We start from the raw sequence: 14907 nt of genomic DNA on the forward strand, positions 1-14907 counted from the left end.
CGCATTCTCCCCACCCCCGGGCCCGAGGCATGGGCCCTGCACCCCCAAGGCCACTCACCTTGACGTGCTGCATCAGCTCCGGCTTCTGCGGGAACAAGAGCGGGCACTCGGGGCACTTGAAGATGCCCACCTGTGCCTGGCTGGCATTCTGGTAAAAATGCTGCTGCATGTGCCTCTTCTTGTTGAAGATCATCTCGCAGGAGCACTTGTACATGAGCCTGTGGGACAAGCCCCAGGGCGTGAGGTGGCCAGGGCTCTGCTGGCAGAACCACGCGGCCCTCCACCCCGTCGCCCCGCTCTCTGAACCGGGGTCGGGCGTGGGAAAGCGCTACTCTGAGCCAGTGCGGCTTCTCCCCGGCCTCGGATGTCTTCGGTGGACTCCAGACATCTCTGCCGCTAGCCCCGGCTCCCAGGCGGACCCAACACCTTCCCCTCCAGCACCCAGGCCACTGGGCTCTGCCCCCAGGCCTGCTGGCCCCGGGGCTGCACTCACTGGGAGGGTTTGTGGGGCTGGGTGGGGTGCTGGGAGGCGCTGTGGTCTGCGGTGCTGCTGGCAGTCTTGAAGGCCATGGGGCAGAAAGCACATTTGTGGAAAACCTGGCAGTGTTTCTCCTGGATGTGGCTTTTCAGCAAGGCCAAGGACAAGTGGACGACCCCGCAGTGGATGCACCTGAATGACAGGGGGGAGGCGGGGGGGAGTGGAGGTTAGATCCAGAGGTGGTCCTGGAAAAGGAGGGATAGGGGACAAGAACAGAGCCGTGTTGGGACTCATGGTCACACCACCACTCGTCTGAGAAGGGGGTGCACCCAGAGCTATCCTACGGTTCCGAAGCTTCGCTTTCCATTCGTCACTCGTACATCTGAGAACCTGCCTGCTGCTGTCTGGCATAATGCGGTCGCCCAGGACCCCCCAAATCCAAGGCCACACCTGGTAGAGAAGTGGGGAGAAACTCTCCCCTCCCCTCATTGGCGAGAGGATATTCGTCTGCAAACTAAAAACTTGGGCCCAGCTAAGAGAAGTTGGTGGGGGTGGAGAAGGGAGGGAGTGGTCAAAACAATGATACAAACAGTATTCATTTAATGTGGTACAACTGCAAGAGGAATTTCAAGAGGCTGTACCTCCCACAGGCTGGTACTCGGTAAGCAGGGATGGCCACCGAATAAGAAACAGTTAAGAAATGCTAAGCTCCCCGTAACAACCACATTAAAACAAATGGCCCCAGGCCAGGAATAAACGCTCTAGAGCAGCGGTCCCTGAGGCCCGAAAGGTTGGCGACTGCGGCTCTGGAGTATCCCTGTCCGGTGGCACTTGCTCTGATGATGGAAGTGTCCTCTGCTGCAACGTCCATGCTGCTCTTCAAATTTAAGTTGATAAAATGAAACGGCCAGACGTACTGGACACATTTCAAGTGCTCAGTAGCCACTGTGGCTGGTGCCATTCTGGACCATGCAGCTCGTCAGTGCTGTGACGTCTCCTTGGTGGGCGACTTTTCATTTCTCTTTCTCCCTACTAATTGCTATTTTCTGCGTTTTGTTTAGCGGATGTATCATTTCTTATTATGTAGGAACTGTCTGCAACCACTTTTCTGAAATTGAGGCCGTGTTGGACGCTTCTTTTGACTTCAGATATCTCGCTATAAATGTTGCCTTTGAGCATGTGACCTGCCTCCTTGCCAACCTGAACCCACAGAGTCACACCCGCTCATGCTCAGTCCTTCCTCCTGCCCATAGACACACACAGGCCTCCCTCCAGGAGAAAACACCTCCGACCTCCCTCTTGCTGCAACACTGCCTGCCACATGCCTGCCCCGTCGCCGTGACCCCTGGGAGCTCTCGGAGAGGGGCTGCCGCTGCCCTGCATGAAGGAGTTCACTTAAGAACTCCTTCATGCCGTAACCGGTTTGGCTCAGTGGATAGAGCATCGGCCTTCGGACTGAAAGGTCCCAGGTTCGATTCCGGTCAAGGGCATGTACCTGGGTTGCGGGCACATCCCCAGTGGGAGATGTGCAGGAGGCGGCTGATCGATGTTTCTCATCAATGTTTCTAACTTTCTATCTCTCTCCCTTCCTCTCTGTAAAAAATCAATAAAATATATATTTAAAAATAGGTTTTAGGTACTGTAACTATTTTTGCCACCATAGTAAAACACAGACTTATATTTCTGATATTTATTTTACATATTTAAATGCCATTTAACAAAGAAAAATCAACCAAGAAATGAGTTTGCGTGTCACCTCTGACACGCGTGTCATAGGTTCGCCATCACTGTTCTATACAAACCACTTAGTGATATTTATTTTTCTCTCTTGTTAAACAATAGAGTGCCCAACCCTAGCACACAGAGTAATTTCCACACCACAGGTATTCTGAGGGAAAAAATCCACATGTTTCCAAATTCCTCCACCGTGGCCAGGGACACCTGATACGTGTAAAGACGCTGCTAAGTGGCCTTATGTGTGTAGTTGGACCGAACTCCTGCAGGAACAGTGTAAGTATCCACTTCAAAAATTCGCCTGAAAACACATCCTATTTACCCAGTAGACACGCTCTTCAAAGAAACCGCCCTGAAAGTAAGAATGTGAAGGGGTAAACGCACGCCGAGCAGCCTCAGTGGAGAGGAGAGAGAATCCAACCCCATGACACAAGTCTGTACCAAATTGTTAAGAAAAAAAGAGAAAACAGACAGGGATAGAATCATATGCTGTGAGATATGTAGTTTTAGAAAAGAGAAAGAGCAGTAATAATGTTGATTTTGCTAACAATCACAAATAATAAGAAAATAACATACAGCGGGGCCTTGACTTACGAGTTTAATCCATTCCGAGATCGAGGTCGGTAAGGAGCTCGTTAACTCAAATTACTCTGTCAACTCCATGCAAAAAAATCAGCCGAGAGACAGCTGGTATCTCAAAAAGCTCGTTAGTCGGGACACTCATAAGCCAAGGCCCCACTGTATTATTTTCTTATTTAAGACAGCCTAAATTTGTTCCCTTATGACATCATTGGCCACTCTCCAAATTATCAACAGAGAGCAGAATAATTTATACAGTTTTAAATATATATATATAATGTATACATACATTGCACATAGAATATATAAACATAAAAAAAATATAAAGTATACAGGCTTTTTACATTGTCTTCAAGAAAAAGCAAAAGTAATATAAAAAATAATATTGTAAAATTGTACTAAAGCTCAATGAAATGAAACATAGGTACTTTTTGAGAATTTATTTTAAAATATTAATACCTACAGAACAAGAGAAAATATTTGCAAATCGTGTATCTGACAAGGTACCTGTATCCAGAATATACAAAGAACCCTTACGACTCCATAATAAAACAACCCATTTTAAAAATGGGCAAAAGATCTGAATAGACATTTCTCCAAAGAAGATATATTTATGACTCCATAATAAAACAACCCATTTGCCGAAACCGGTTTGGCTCAGTGGATAGAGCGTCGGCCTGCGGACCGAAGGGTCCCGGGTTCGATTCCGGTCAAGGGCATGTACCTGGGTTGCGGGCACATCCCCAGTGGGGGACGTGCAGGAGGCAGCTGATCGATGTTTCTCTCTCATCAATGTTTCTGACTATCTGTCTCTCTCCCTTCCTCTCTGTGGAAAATCAATAAAATATATTTAAAAAAAAAAAAAAAACAACCCATTTTAAAAATGGGCAAAAGATCTGAATAGACATTTCTCCAAAGAAGATATACAAATAGGTGCTCAACACCACCAGCCATCAGGAAAAGCCTCATCAAAACCATAATGAGACGCCATTTACACCCACAAGGGCGGCTAGAATCAAAAGTCAGAGCAAATGCTGGCGAGGATGTAGAGAAAGCAGGACTCTCATGAATGTTGGTGGGAACGTAAACATGGTACAGCCACTCTGGGGAAGTCTGGCAGTTGCTCAAAAAATTAAACTGAGTCCTGGCCAGGTGATTCAGTTGACTGGAGCATCGTCCCCTGCACCAGCGGGTCTTGGGCTCGATTTCCAGTCAGGGCACACACCCAGGTTTCGGGTTCGATCCCCAGTAGGGGCATATGGGAGGAAACTGATCAATGTATCAATGTCTCTCTCTTTTTCCCCCTCCTACCCTCCCTACCCCCCATTCTCCCTCTCTAGAATCAAATTTTTTTTTAAGTTAAACTTAGAATTACCATATGACCCAGCTATTCTACTCCTAGGTGTGTACCCACAAAAACTGAAAACATATATCCACACAAGAACTCGTACATAAATATTCATTAGCAGCATTTTTCATAATAGCCAAAAGGTGCCTATCAACTGACAAATGGATAAACAATATGTAGTATATACATCCAATAGGATATCATTCAGCCATAAAATAGAATGAAATACTTTATATGTGTTACAACATGGATGAATCTTGAAAATATTATGCTCAGAGCACATATTTTATGATACATTTATATGAAATGTCCAAGATAAATCTACAAGACGGAGAGTAAGTTGGTTGTTTATGGACTGAGGGGGTGGGAGAAGAGTCAATATAGAGATTTTGTGGGTAAATATAGACATTTTTTAGGTGAATATGTAACTCTGAATATACTGAAAACCATGAGATTGTACACTTTAAGTGGGTGAATTGTATGGTACGTAAGTTATATCTGAATAAAGCCGTTACCAAAAAATATATTAATAATAGAAGGTCTTAACTGTAATGAAAAGTGTGTTAGTGTGTATGTCTTTGGAATGCAATAACAGATCATTGGAGATTTTAATGTCTGTTATATTCAGTAGTCCTTCCAGAATGCATAGCTGAGTCATAATACATTTATCTGACATTTCTTACAAAAAGGCTTGAAAAACTAAACTGCTTTTGAAACAGTTTCCTTTTACTCTTATATAAGAAAGTAAATAAAATAATTAGAAAACAAAAAACTCTATTCATCCACCTGTATAGATTCAAAGTTAAAAATCTAAGTGTTGCCCTGACTGGTTTGGCTCAGTGGATAGAGCGTCGGCCTGTGGACTGAAGGGTCCCAGGTTCGATTCCAGTCAATGGCATGTACCTTGGTTGTGGGCACATCCCCAGTAGGGGGTGTGCAGGAGGCAGCTGCTCGATGTTTCTAACTCTCTATCCCTTTCCCTTCCTCTCTGTAAAAAATCAATAAAATATATTTTAAAAAAAAATCTAAGTGTTGATTGCATGTCTATTGGATTGGATTCCGGAAGTAGCACACGCTTCAGTCACAGTTAGCAAGGTGTTTATGTTACAGGACACTGTAACAGCACTCGTCAGGCGTTTGGCTTAAAATGTAGGCTGGGAGGCTGCCAAGCCCTACTCTTCTGCAACATGGCGGCAAGGGCTTCACACAACTCTGTCTGGCCGTTTCGTTTCTCATGCACTTCATTCTCTGTTCTCCATAACATGCAACGAAATGAGTCTACATTTGGATGTGTTTATACCAAGATAGAAAGCTGGAGTCATCACTAACCCTCCCGTCCTCACCCCCGTCTACAAGCTATCATCGAACCCTAACGCTTACACTTCCTGCATCTCTCTCAATTCTACCTTCCCTCCGTCCCAAGTCCATGCCTGAGCTGAAGCCCTCAGCATCTCACCTGGACCGTCACACTTGCCTCTCCAACAGTCTCCAGTCTCCACCCTCCTTAGCCTAACGTGTCAGCTTCCCAGAAACAACTGAGCCGATCACTCCCCACTGCACATCTGTCCATAGCTTCCCACTGTCCACTGGCTAAAGACCAAATGTCTACCAAGGAATACAAGGTTGTGCAAGGCCTGGCCTCCACCAACTCCGGGTCTCATTTCTCACCGCCCCCCCCACCATTCCTCCTGACCCACCTCTACAGAAATGCTGACCTTCCCATAAGCCCTGTTGTGTGTGCTAGTATCCCGCCCATACCCTTGCTCCAGACACACTCGCCCTTTCTTTTGTCTGAAAACCTCCTAATACCCGCTCTCTGAAGTTTCCCTGGGCCATTCCTCCATACGGGACTTACCACTCCGAGTTACAACTTCTGTGTACATGTTTATAACCTACCAGACTGACGCCCCCTGGAGCTCAGGGAATGTGTCTTAATCATTTTTATATCTTCAGTGTCTGGCACAATGCTAAAGACAATAATAAGTACTAAAGTTAAATAGACTAAAACAATAATTTTTTTTTAAATACCAACGAGAAGAAAACCTTACTAAATTTGGGCAAAATTAAGTTTCAGAAGTGAAAGTAATAAAATAAACCATGAAATGTAGTAACTCCCAAATGCAGTAAACCGGCACAGGAGACCTGATGGGGGCGATGTGAAAGTTAGAGATCAGTGAGCTTTGGAGGGTTTTCCCCTATTCTTTTTCCTGAAAATGACACCTTGCTTATATATGTTTGACACATTGGAGGAGATTCCGTCTCAAATAGGCTTTTCTTGTTCTTACTCGGAGGCCGACCATTTTTTCCATTCTCAGGTGTCACTTGCTTCTCACACACTGACAAAAACGAATCAACGCGGAGACACTAGAGCCCTCAGAGTTTGGAGTCTGGCAGCTCCATTTGTTAACGAGAATCGGGAACATTTCAAAGTGCTGCAATTAGTAAATTTATCGTTGAAATTGTGCTTTCCATTTAATATGCCAAACACAATAACTCTGTGAGCAAATTAAATTAGCATCTTTCAAAAAACCAAGCTGACAAAGTGAATGTTGTACCTTCCCCTCTGAAGCGATATTTGCTCATGTTTAATTTTGTTTGAACTCCGTATTCTTCTCCCCCTTGCGCCTCTGGGTGTCTAGAAAACACACCCATCAGCTTGTCTGACTAGGCTGGAGCCCAGGGCTCCGAAGACGAAGCTCAACGGCAAGTTCTGGGCCAGGAGAAGGACCAGCCCCCGGGCAGGACAGCGAGCCGGGCAGCACCCACCTGTAGCCCACCTTGCGGGCATAGTGCAGGCAGTTCTCCTTCACGTGGGTCTGGAAGTAGGCGGAGCGACAGAGGACGCCACACTCTGGACAGCAGTACGGGGACTTGTGTGTGTGGATCCGCTGGTGAGCACAGAAACTGCACTGGTTGGGCAGCAGCATCTGGCACACCGGGCACGTCTAGGAGAGAGCACGGAGAAGACGGTTCACGCAGGCGCCGCCGGCCCTGGCTCTCCAGCCACAGCTGCCTGGCTTTCCCAGGGCCTGGGTCCGAACGGCCCTCCACCCGCTGCAACTATCCTCTTAGGACACTTGACACCCTAGACCTCATTGAGAGTGTTGATACTGCCCGACCGGTGTGGCTCAGGGGTTGAGCGTTGACCTGTGAGCTAGGAGGGTACTGTTCCATTCCCAGTCAGGGTTTTGGCCTCGATCCCGGGTAGGGGGTGTGCAGGAGGCAGCTGATCGATACTTCTCTCTCATCGATGTTTCTAACTCTATCCCTCTCCCTTCCTCTCTTTAAAAAATCAATACAATGTATTTTTTTAAAAAGAATTTTGGCCAGAACAACAAATACTCTCTTTCAAATCAATTTAAAAAGCATCTATTTTTTAAAAGTGTTGATACTGACCCAAGCAAGCCTCACCTTGTTAATCACAGACAGACCAGACCCTGTTTTCCCGATTAGTCCTGTGCGAGGACTGTGAGGGTTTCTTCCCTCTGGCTGAGCAGAGGGCCAGCCTTTCCTCTGCAGAGGCCCAAGGCCCTCCTTGAAGTCTGAGATCTCACTGCACTGCCACACTCGCCAGGTCCTCACCCTGGCTTGGCAGAGGTGGTTCCTACTCAACACCTTGTCAGATGGTTCGGTGACTTCCTACGGGGACCGGAGCGTGCCCCGGCTGCCGGCAGAAGCCCCAAGGGCACGCTGACTGAGGGCCTTGCCAGCTTCCATTTCCTCAGCCCTGCCTGTCCGCTCTGGGTGGGCAGGGGCGGAACCAAGGAAGAGGAGTCCTGCAGCCAGACTCACTGAAGTCCTAATGGGCGGAGCCCAGACAGCCAGAGGGAGGAACAACAGGCTGAGGGTGCCCACATCTGGAGAAGTCCTTCTCAGCAAAGACAGGCCACTGTGCTGCTCACTTGGGGGGTGGGAGTAGGGGGCTGACCTGGGTCCGAGGAGTTTGCAGAAGGACAAGTTGTTAGGGAGGACAGAAAAGGGTCTCTGCTTTAATCAGCTAAATCCAGATGGGGGGCCTCTACAGGACAAACCCAGCTCTTTCTACAAATAAATGACAAGGGGGTGAAAAAAGAGAGGGAAGGGAACCTTTGATTTGATTTAAAAGAAATTTTCAGTAACTGCAGTGTATGTATGGCACTTATTTGGATAATAATTCAAGCTAGCCAAGTGCAAAAAAGAATGAGACATTACCTTTATTATATTTTTATATTATTGTATTTAGCACTAACTTAAATTGCTCTGGATATATGATTATCTAAAAACTAAGCTGTACACCTGAAACCAATACAAAATAAAATTGAAAGAAAAAAAAAGTATCTACATCACTTAAAAAATAAAAAAAAGACTAACTTAAGCATAACATTGGGACATTTGCCACTTGATATTAAGATTTGATAATGAGAGATTATTAACTTTAAGAAATAATGATACTATGTTGACATTATGGAAGGGAAATCTTATCTTTTAGAGACACATGAAATATGTACAGATACAATGATGTTTGGGTTTATTTAAACATAATCTGTTGGAGGGGAAAGGAGGGGTAAGAAAATACATGAAAGCCCTAACCGGTTTGGCTCAGTGGATAGAGCGTCAGCCTGTGGACTGAAGGGTCCCAGGTTCGATTCCGGTCAAGCGCATGTACCTTGGTTGTGGGCACATCCCCTGTGGGGGATATGCAGGAGGCAGCTGATCGATGTTTCTCTCTCATTAATGTTTCTAACTCTCTATCCCTCTCCCTTCCTCTCTGTAAAAAATCAATAAAATATATTTTAAAAAGAAAATACATGAAACAAGATGGGCCATGAGCGAGTACTTGTTCATTATACCATTAGGAGAGTTCATTAACCATCCTTCCCACTTTTGTAAATGTTTGGAACGTTCCATAATAAAAAGGGTGGGTTTTTATTTAAGTATTACTTTAGGCGAAGAACAGTAAATGAGCATGCCCTTTTGTGTAAGAGGAGACTATCTCACACACACACACACACACACACACACACACACACACACCTATTTGCTTTTGTTTGCCAAAAGGGAGCAATGCAGTGATAAACCAAAAGTGATAAAAATGGTTACCTATAAGGAAGGAGGGGACAGGACAGGGATGGAAGCAAGACTTCTCTCAATGTACCCTGCTATACAGTTTTAATTTTGGAATCAAATGTGTGTTTTGTTTTGTTTTAATCCTCACCCGAGGATAATTTATTCCACTGGATTTTAGAGAGAGTGGAAAAGAGAGGGAAAGACAGAGAGAAACACTGATGTGAGAGAGACACATCAACTGGCTGCCTTCCACACGCCCCTGACCTGGGCTAGGAGCCTGCAACCGAGGTACGTGACCTTGACCGGCCCCTGACCTGGGCCAGGAGCCTGCAACCGAGGTACGTGTCCTTGACCAGAATTGAGCCTGGGAACCTTCAGTCTGCAGGCTGAGGCTCTATCCACTGAGCCAAACTGGCCAGGGAGGAATCAAATGCTTTAAATAGTTTTTAGGTAATATGAAATGAAACTAAATAACCAAAAGCATTCCCTAAAAATTGAAAAACAGAAACATATAACCTAACTAACATCAAGTAACTATATCAACTACATAGAAAAAAGGATTAGTGCACTCCCAGGAACCTTTCAAATACAACATTTTGACCAATATGTCCTTAATGAGATACATCCTGCAGGCAGGAAGACCTGTGAGCACACCTTCACCTTTCTGCAGTTGTCTTCATGTAACAAATAATATTGGGTTTTGATACTTTGAAATTTGTGTGTGTGTGTGTGTGTAAAAGGGAAATCTTAGGAACCAAGACTTTCAGTGTAAAATCAGTTCCATAAGCACTCTATAATCTTACATCTGAATACCAGCATAAACTCATGATCTTTTCTTCTCTTTTTTAAAAAAATATGACTTCTTTATTGATTTTGTAGAGAGAGGAAAGAAGAGAGAGACAGAAACATCCATGAGAGAAACATCAATCAGCTGCCTCCCGCACGCCCCCTACTGGGGATCGAGCCCAGAACCCGGGCATGTGCGCTCACCGGGAATCGAACCGTGACCTCTTAGCTCATGGGGCGATGCCCAACCACTGACCCACACCGGCTGGGCTCTTTCCTCTTCTTAAAAACTTCTATTTCTTAGCTCTCGCCACTGAAAAGGCCTAGAAACAAAGATACATCCCGTAGCTATGAGCATCTCTGCTCCCCAGAATGTGGCCTCTGAATACCACTCCGCAGTAAAAGAAACTTGGCTTCTTGGGGAGATGGCTGATTCTAGGTTTGGCACAAGAAATGTACCAGGGCACCTTGTTGGGGCGGAAAGCTTCTCAAGGCTTAACTGGTTTGTGTCCGAAAGGGACACAGGAGTCACTTTGAAGAGGCTCCCAGGGACCAAAGATAACTGGAGCATCAAAAAGTATGACTGAAGCCGAGCTGGCATGGCTCGGTGATTGAGCATCGGCCTATGTACCAGGGGGTCACAATCTGATTCCCGGTCAGGGCACATGCCTGGGTTGCGGGCTCGATCCTCAGTACGGGGTGTGCAGGAGGCAGCCGATCCATGATTCTCTCTCGTCATTGATGTTTCTACCTCTCTCTCCCTCTCCCTTCCTCTCTGAAATCAATTAAAGAAACATATTTTTCTTTTAAATGAATGAGTTCGCCCTGACCAGTTTGGCTCAGTGGATAGAGCATCAGCCTGAGGACTGGGGGTCCCAGGTTCGATTCCGGTCGGGGGCATGTACCTTGGTAGCGGGCACATCCCCAGTGGGAGGTGTGCAGGAGGCAGCTGATCCATGTTTCTCTCTCATCGACGTTTCTAACTCTCTATCCCTCTCCCTTCCTCTCTGTAAAAAATCAATAAAATATATTTTAAAAAAATGAATGAGTTCATGATAACACTAAAACTAAAAATAACAGACTGTCGCTGACACCCATTAGGATGGCTACTATTAAAAAAAAAGAAAATGACAAATGTTAGTGGAAATGAGGCAAAACTGAAACCCCTATTCACTGTTGGTGGGATTGTAAATTTGTGCGGCCACTCTGAAAAACAGTATGGCTATTCCTCAAAAAGTTAAATACAGGACTCTCATATGATCCAGCAATTACACTTTCGGATAGTATGTACCTAAAAGAATTGAAATCAGGGTCTCTAAAAAGTATTTGTACACGCACGTTCGTGGCATTATTCACAATACCCAAAAGGCAGAAGCAACCAAGTGTCCATCAACAAATGAATAAACAAAATGTGGTTTTTACATACAGTGGAACATTATTCAACCTTAAAAAGGAAGGGGATTCTGACACATAGAGGACATTATGCTAAGTAAAATAGCCAGTCACAAAAAAACAAACAAATACTGTATGATTCCACTCAGATGAGGTACCTAGAGTAGTCAAATTCATCGAGACAGGAAGTTGCCAAGGGTTGGAGGGGGAAGGAGGAGGAAATGTTGTTTAATGGGGACAGAGTTGCAGTTTTGCAAGATGAAAAAGTGCTATAGTTGGGTGGTGATGATGGCTGCACAACAGTGTGAATGTACTTAGTAGTAAATGACACTGAACAGGACAGTTAGAAAATGAAGAGTTCTGGAAACGGATTGCAAAAGAGTGTGAATGTACTTAATGCTACAGAACTAAGTAACAAAAAGAATGAATAACATTAGAAAAACACCCGTCTGCAAGTCTTAATATTAGTGACTCAAGCAGCAATTATTGGGTATTAAACTCATTAGGTAAAAGATAGGGAACTTTACAATGAAGGGACCAGAAAACCACTGTCTAAATTCCCCCCTAAGGTCTGCATCATTAAGACACAGACAATCAGACACTTTGCACCTCCCTGAAGTCATGAAATGTGGAGGACACGGGACTCCCCTCCTCAGCACTGACCCCGAACCTATTGGAGTCTTTACTGCTAATTTCTAGTCTACAGACAAAGTGTGGGATTGAAAAAGAACAAGTTAATTATCTGAGGAAGCAATCAGGCAAAGCCGAAATTATCCTGGAAAGTTCTCAGGAAGCAATCAGACTCAAGACTGTCCCGGAAAACCCTCCGGACACATGGCCCAGTTTCTTCAACAAACCAGTGACGTGAAAAAAGGGGGGTCCGATCGGGTGGATGGGACAAGGTACTGTTCTAGACGAAAAGTGTAAAAGGCTTATTAGCAAATGCAAAGTGTGGTCCCTGTGTGGATCCTGATTCAAAGACAAGTTTTGTCACGAATGGGAAAATTTGAATATGGCCTTGTGTTAGGACATATTAAGGAACTGTTATTAATTTCGTTAGATATGATAATGGCATTAAGAACAAGAAGAAACTGTCTCTCTGTGCTGACATCCCACCCAAGAGGGTAGCTTGGGATGTCAGGGGAAGGACCAACCCCCTCTCCCCCCCCCAGCCACTGCACAGGGAGGCAGGTGGGGTTCAGGGACAGTCTCCCAGGAAGAACACAGAAGGCCTGCACATGCTGTCCTGCAGTCACTCAACGACCCCAGAGTGGAAGAGTGGACACCCCTCCTCCCACCTACCCCCTGCCCTAGACCAACCTGAAGCGAGGGCACTCGTTCCGGGAAACCCAGATCCAAAAGCCATCCAGGCTAGTTTTGACCCCAGAGCTCAAGCCTCACCCTTTCTGTGAGACTCAGAGGCCACTTTTACAGGCATGAGATTTTAAGGGATTAGAACGAGGCTGAGAGAGGCCTGACAGCCCTCCTGGTGGTCCCTCCCCTCCTCGCGGCTGGGCCCTGCTGTCCAGCTCCTGTTAGACGAGAATGACACAGAGAAGAGGCAGGACAAGCAGGTCACCAGCAGGGGATCCTTGACCCAGACTTCCCTCACATGTTGGAAGACACCAGTGAGGAACAGTGTGGGGAAAAGAGGACCAGGCATCAGACCTCCACTGGCAATGGCTCTGGTCACAGGACTCAGAAGATGCAATCCAGGACCCAGTCAACCCTGCTGGTACATGAAACCCCAAGGAGAGGGCTGGAGAGACCATACTCCACCTGACTCATCGGAAGGAAAATACAGACACGGAGGTGAACATGAGAGGCAACAGCGACCCTTGGCACCTCTGGTCCCTTTTGGAGCTGCAGAAGCCCCACCGTCCCCCCAAATTCCTCCCCCTGCCTCTACCCCACACTCCGGAGGCTGCCTCACTCGTGACAGCTCCCTGTTCTCAAACACACGTGGCACTTGCACATACTGTTGTCCCTCTACCTGAACGCCCTGCCTCTCCCCTCCTCCACGCTCAAATGTCACGTGTGGCGTCACAGTGAATTGTCCCTCTGAGGCACTTTCTGCAACGATGTTGACAAGCCTGTTCCAACCGGCTCTGCATCTGCACACACTCAGATGTTTGGTGGCGAGCTCTGAGCTGGCTGTGCCGCCGGGAGCTCCAGGAGGAACAGTGCGACTCCCTCCTGCTGGCACCCGAGCTCAGCTGGGAACACACACACGCAAAGCTCAGAGGCCCCCAGCAGGTGTGCAGGCCCCTGGCGAACTGACACAAAAAGAGCTACTGGATCAGTCAGCGTGACTCGGTGATTGAGCATCGACCTATAAACCAGGAGGTCCCAGTTCAATTCCGGATCAGGGCACATGCCCGGGTTGCAGGATCCATCCCGCGTAGGGTTTGCGCAGGAGGCAGCCGATCAATGATTCTCTCTCATCATTGATGTTTCTACCCCTCTCTCCCTCTCCCTTCCTCTCTCTAAAACCAATGAAAACGTATTTTTTTAAAAACATACAAATAAATAAATTTAAAAAGAAGCTGCTGTACTTCTGCCCCAGGCTCTGCAGCCCTCGCTGAAGGAAGCTGGTGAGGGGCGGGCGTGGCTAGGCCAGGAGAGACTCCTGCCACGTGGAGGAGGAGAAAAAGAGCCTCTGGAGGTGTCTGGAAGCCCCGATTCTTCACCGGGCGCTGCTCCCTCAGACAGCCACGGGCACAGAGGGTGCCAGAGGGTATCCCCAGCACAGATGCCTTTTTTTTTCTTTGCAATAAAGCCAGATCTCGTCAAACATAACCAAGAACGGGGAGCAGATACGCGCGGCTGCTTTCCTTGAGGGCTGAGAACGAGGAAGGAAGGAAGAGGCCCATAGGTCAGCCTATTGTGCTTCCCTCCACGTCAGCCCTGACACGGGCCCGGCTGCAGTTTCCACAACGGATTCTGCACAAGGAGCTGAGCCCACGGCAGGCGGCACGCAGCAAAGGATGGTTCTTAGAAGGACAGACCGAGGCACAGAGCAGTGTCACACGACCATGACCTCTGCTCCGAGTCCTGCGGGCACCTGGGAGGGCTGCCCAGACACCTGCCAGCAGAGACCTAGCGCAGGCCTGACCAGGAGCCCTGGCAGCCCACTGGGGTGGGAGCTGAGTGGACTTTGGGGCACGTCCACATAAACGCTCACCCAATCTTCAGGGCCTCCCATCAGCTGAGGGCAGGATGCTTTTCTCAGTCAACACCAAGCACCATCCAGTCAAGCAGGTCGCTAACCGTCCAGCAAACATCCTGTTCTCACACCGCTAAGGTGCCCCCACTGCCCCCATCGATGAGCCCGTGGGAACCCGGGCCTGACACCCGCCACAGGAAGGGTCACTTACCAGCCCCTCGGTTTTCTCCGTCAGCCTCTGGAAATGTGCCGCCATGACCGTGTGGTCGCGTATCTGCTTGTGACATTCGAGACACTTGACCCCGTGCCGGATGAGCCTCACGGGGTCTGGGTAGAGCGGCAAAGCTGGAACGGTGGAGCTGGCACTGTCCGAGGCGG

General features: G+C 47.3%; 1 protein-coding gene across 1 annotated transcript in view; it reads right to left on the bottom strand.

Moving 5' to 3' along the window:
* Positions 1-14907, bottom strand: part of ZNF592 (zinc finger protein 592) — a 36248-nt gene that overhangs the window by 4310 nt on the left and 17031 nt on the right. Inside the window, exons 4-7 of the mRNA XM_006761984.2 lie at positions 14741-14905; positions 6906-7084; positions 494-670; positions 59-218 (exon numbers count right to left, since the gene is read on the bottom strand). Coding sequence (XP_006762047.1) covers positions 59-218; positions 494-670; positions 6906-7084; positions 14741-14905 — 681 coding nt within the window. The remainder of the gene's footprint in view (positions 1-58; positions 219-493; positions 671-6905; positions 7085-14740; positions 14906-14907) is intronic.

The sequence above is a fragment of the Myotis davidii genome, unplaced genomic scaffold, assembly GCF_000327345.1.
Source record: "Myotis davidii unplaced genomic scaffold, ASM32734v1 scaffold898, whole genome shotgun sequence".
Lineage (NCBI taxonomy): Eukaryota > Metazoa > Chordata > Mammalia > Chiroptera > Vespertilionidae > Myotis > Myotis davidii.